Raw genomic sequence first — 3,871 nt, 5'->3', positions numbered from 1 at the left:
AATCTATTTAACTATTAACTATAAGAAGTATAATTTATAACATATGTTACAGTTCTGCTAACATTGTGAAGAGATTATAACTTTAACGGTAATATTTTGTTACATGAAATCCAATACATATGCAGATAATGGTATAATCCGAATCATTATAGATGGTCCACATACACATGTTATAAATTATACTTCTTTTAGTTATATATGTATCAGATTATACCATCTACAAAATCGTTATCTCATATACAATTAACTTTGTGGACCGGATCAGTTTGAATAATAATGAGAATAAATGACTATATGCCCGTAAGTTTGAAGAATAATGACAACACATTAAACATGGACGTCAATGTTTTGTTAGTTATTGTAATGAAGAAGCTTATAATATAATAGTAAAATTATAATCTAATGATCAATGGCAAGTAATGGCAATTATTGTAATTAGTCTAGTTAACAAAGGGTTTTTGAATATAAGGTGTGAGAGAACTTGTGGTGCTGCCACGTAGGAAATTGCAATTTTGAAAATAACACATGAGCTAAAGTTTAGTTATATATAATACTCCTCAAATAATAATAAAGGGATTTTATTGATGATGCATAACGTTAGCATTGAATCTTGACTTTCTAGTGAGCATTTAACGGTGTAACATGTACAGTTTCAGCATATTGATATAACACAACGTTACATACTACGCCTCTTAGTTTTACCGGTAGCTTTAGGGATCTTGTTAATGACTTTAGAGTTAAAGTTGTCAAAGAGCTTCTTCATGTTCATCCCGCTTTTACTTGCTGCATAATTCAGCTCTTCTTCGTATAGCTCATACAGCATTGGTATCGTTTCCAGTCCCACAAATACTTCACCAAAAAATCACATAAATTATTTATTTTGTAATATAAGACATACCCTATGTAAACAGAGAAGTCTCTGTACATAGATAAAATCATAAACTCACCAATGTATAATAGAGTTAGAGAGCTGAAATAGTTTCCGATGACTGATAATATCCACAGTGAAACAACGGCCTGAAACAGAACGTGACACGAGTTTTCAATCCACAAAATCTTGAGTTGAAATTAATACTTTAAAAAAATTTAAGATGTATATATGATCTTCTTACCAAAACTAGAAGGCTGAAGTCTGTTCCACTTGAAACATCATACAGTTTGATGATGAACCAGTTTATCTTGTCGAACAAGACTCTCCAAGTTGATTCAGAGATCTTTAGATCGTCAATACTTGGTGGTCGCCTGCACGACACGGCGTGTTCTTTGAGTGCTTGGTTTCATAAAGAAGAATCAGGTTTTGATGTTTTGTTTTTCTTACCGCTTGATTAGTTGTGAAGAGCCAATGTAAGACCAAATGAGGAATATGAAAATGGAGATCAAGAGGATCTGGCAGAGAAAAGTGATGAAAGGATACTCTACCACTTCGAATAAGAACCATATCAATGTGAAAACCGCCAAGATTGTTCCTGATTCTTTCTTGTTTTTCCAGAACATTATATCAGCAACTACAACATTTCAAGAGCAAAACTCGTTTAAATAGGAAGATTAAAGAACAAAGATGAATGTAAATAAAGAAAGAGAGATATATATGTTACAATGTCCTCCTCCAAGGTTGTGGTACAGAGATCTTCGCTTTCTTGATGAAGCTCCATGTTCATATCCATTAATCGTCATAATTGTTTTGGCTTCGCGTTTTTTACTAACAACAGTAGCCTTTTTTTGTTATCTAAGCTACAAGATTCAAAGGCTTTATATAAGCAGATCCCCTACTCTGAGGATAAGAAAGGATATGTTCTTGGATTCATAAAGAAGAAACCAATTTGAGATTTGGGAAAGGTATAGCTTTAGCATGTTGCAAAGCCTCATCTTTTATTTTATTACATGAGTAAACTAGTTTTAATAGCTTGTCGAGAATCGTTCATTACTTGAAATAATAATCGAAAATCTAGTCCAAAAAGTTCATCAACATTTTGATCTTAGATCCTTGTTTAACAATCCTTTCTCATGCAAGTATATTCCAAGTTGAGGCTAGGAATGTTATCTCTGGGCCTTGGACCTAACAGATTAGCACCAGCCCGTTATGATTTATGAGTGCTCATTGTTAGCATCTCTAGTTGTGGATGAAAAAAAAAAAAAAAAAAAAAAAAATCTAAATTAGCTTTCGATTCGGGATTCGGGTCGGTCCGGTTTATTCGGTTTTTGGATTGATGTTTAGGAACCCGGCGTTTTCCGGATTGGTTTGGTTCAGTTAATATCGTGTTCAGGTCGGGTTTTTATTTTCTTATAAAACCCAAAGTGGAACCGAATTATAAGTATAATTCGGGTTTGATTAAATTCCAAAAAACCAAAAAAATCCCAAAAACTTACACACGGAAAAAACCAAAAAAATATTCGGGTAGTTCGAATTTTTTTAGATATCTTTTATTTATAAATTATATTTTATATATATTAAAATTAAAAATAATTAATATTTTTAATATATTTCGATTTAGATACCCAGTTCTCGGCGTATCGTTTCGGGTCTAGGAACGGTTTGAGGTTGTGTAATTTTAAGTCCTGTTCATGTCGCGTTTTTTTTCTCAGCATTTTTTTCACTCGCTTCCGGTTTGGTTTTCGGGTTTGGGATAATCTGCTCAGTACTAGTTGTGGTCAAGCGATAATCTAAGGAGCCAGTCCAAGTTTCTCATAAGCAGACATACATAGAGCCACCATTCCATCTCACAATACAAGTTTATATGAACAATTATAACAACACAACATTTTATACTATTAGTTTATAACCCTGTCTTTAAAAAAAGAAGCATAGCTATCATAAGAACCAAACAGAAGTCCGTTAAACCTTGTCGAAGTCATTGTTCTGCTGCTTTGGAGCATCTGAAGGAGTAGTCATCCCAATACCGTCGTTATGATGCTTCTCCCATCCACCAGTGTCAGCCTTGGAATGAGCCAAGTAGTAAAGAATGGTGGCAATCAAAGAGAGGAGAGTAAAAGCAGCTCCAGCAGCAAAGACACCAACGGGTAAGACCGCACACGAAAGCTCTTTTCCTTGGAAGACGCCTTTGCTTTTGGTGTGGTAAGCGTTCTTCGCTGATCCAGCCAACAAACACGCCTCAGCACCTAAAAAGCTTACCCTGTGAAAGAAGTATGATTTTCACAAAACAACTTCAAGATCTGGAATCATACATAACAAGCAATCAAGATCATAACTTTCTCTTAGCTCAGATTCAAAATAGAAGAAACTATCACTTCAAAGTTCAATTCTTTATGACTTGCAAGCTCAGATCTTGGAAGCTAAACAAAGTTTGAATCTTTACTTAAGTGAAGACAAAAGGGAATCGAGTTAGAGAGGAAAGGGATGAGCTTTACCAAGAGACGACGAAGAAGACAATAGCCCAGACGGTGTAAGAAGTACCAGTAACGAGACCCTTTCCGCAGCAGAGACACTTTGTAACGCCGTTAACCACCGCTTGGCTCACGAGAAGCAGCGCAAACGCCGACATGCCGTACACCGTCGACGCATCTGTTCCGTACCTGCAGAAAGTCTTCTCATCGTACTGGTCGGGGACTGGTACAGCCTGTGCGTTACAAAAGAGAGAGAAGAAGAAATGATTAAATCGAAAAATAGAAAGAAAGAGAAAAGGGTGAGAGTGTTGTAAGAGAAGAGTACGGTGCTACGGCGTCGTTCGGCGCCAAAGGCGAATACGAAAGCAAGGAGGTGAAGGGAAGTGACGACGGCGAGGATGGGAACGGAAACCGCCATCGATTTTGGTTCTCTGCTCTCTCTCTCTCTCTCTCCTAATTTCTCTTTGCTCTTTTGTGTCTTTACTCCTTTTTGGTCAAGTGTGAAGAGACACTCAAGTCTTAAAGTGTC

The 3,871-nt window shown here is 36.1% G+C and overlaps 2 protein-coding genes across 2 annotated transcripts; both read right to left on the bottom strand.

Annotated features, from left to right (window-relative positions):
- Window positions 1-562: 562 nt before the first annotated feature.
- Window positions 563-1,707, bottom strand: LOC106299145 (reticulon-like protein B14). Its single transcript, XM_013735280.1, has 5 exons — window positions 1,596-1,707; window positions 1,319-1,505; window positions 1,113-1,242; window positions 948-1,017; window positions 563-849 (listed from the first exon to the last, which is right to left on the bottom strand). The coding sequence occupies exons 1-5, from the start codon at window positions 1,672-1,674 to the stop codon at window positions 677-679; spliced, it is 639 nt and encodes a 212-aa protein (XP_013590734.1). The 5' UTR covers window positions 1,675-1,707; the 3' UTR covers window positions 563-676.
- Window positions 1,708-2,657: 950 nt separating this feature from the next.
- Window positions 2,658-3,871, bottom strand: LOC106298404. The gene is made up of 3 exons (XM_013734518.1): window positions 3,668-3,871; window positions 3,367-3,575; window positions 2,658-3,131 (listed from the first exon to the last, which is right to left on the bottom strand). The coding sequence occupies exons 1-3, from the start codon at window positions 3,758-3,760 to the stop codon at window positions 2,834-2,836; spliced, it is 600 nt and encodes a 199-aa protein (XP_013589972.1). The 5' UTR covers window positions 3,761-3,871; the 3' UTR covers window positions 2,658-2,833.

This window comes from Brassica oleracea, chromosome C6 (assembly GCF_000695525.1).
Source record: "Brassica oleracea var. oleracea cultivar TO1000 chromosome C6, BOL, whole genome shotgun sequence".
Taxonomy (NCBI): Eukaryota; Viridiplantae; Streptophyta; class Magnoliopsida; order Brassicales; family Brassicaceae; genus Brassica; species Brassica oleracea.
This window is presented reverse-complemented; position numbering and strand designations above follow the sequence as displayed.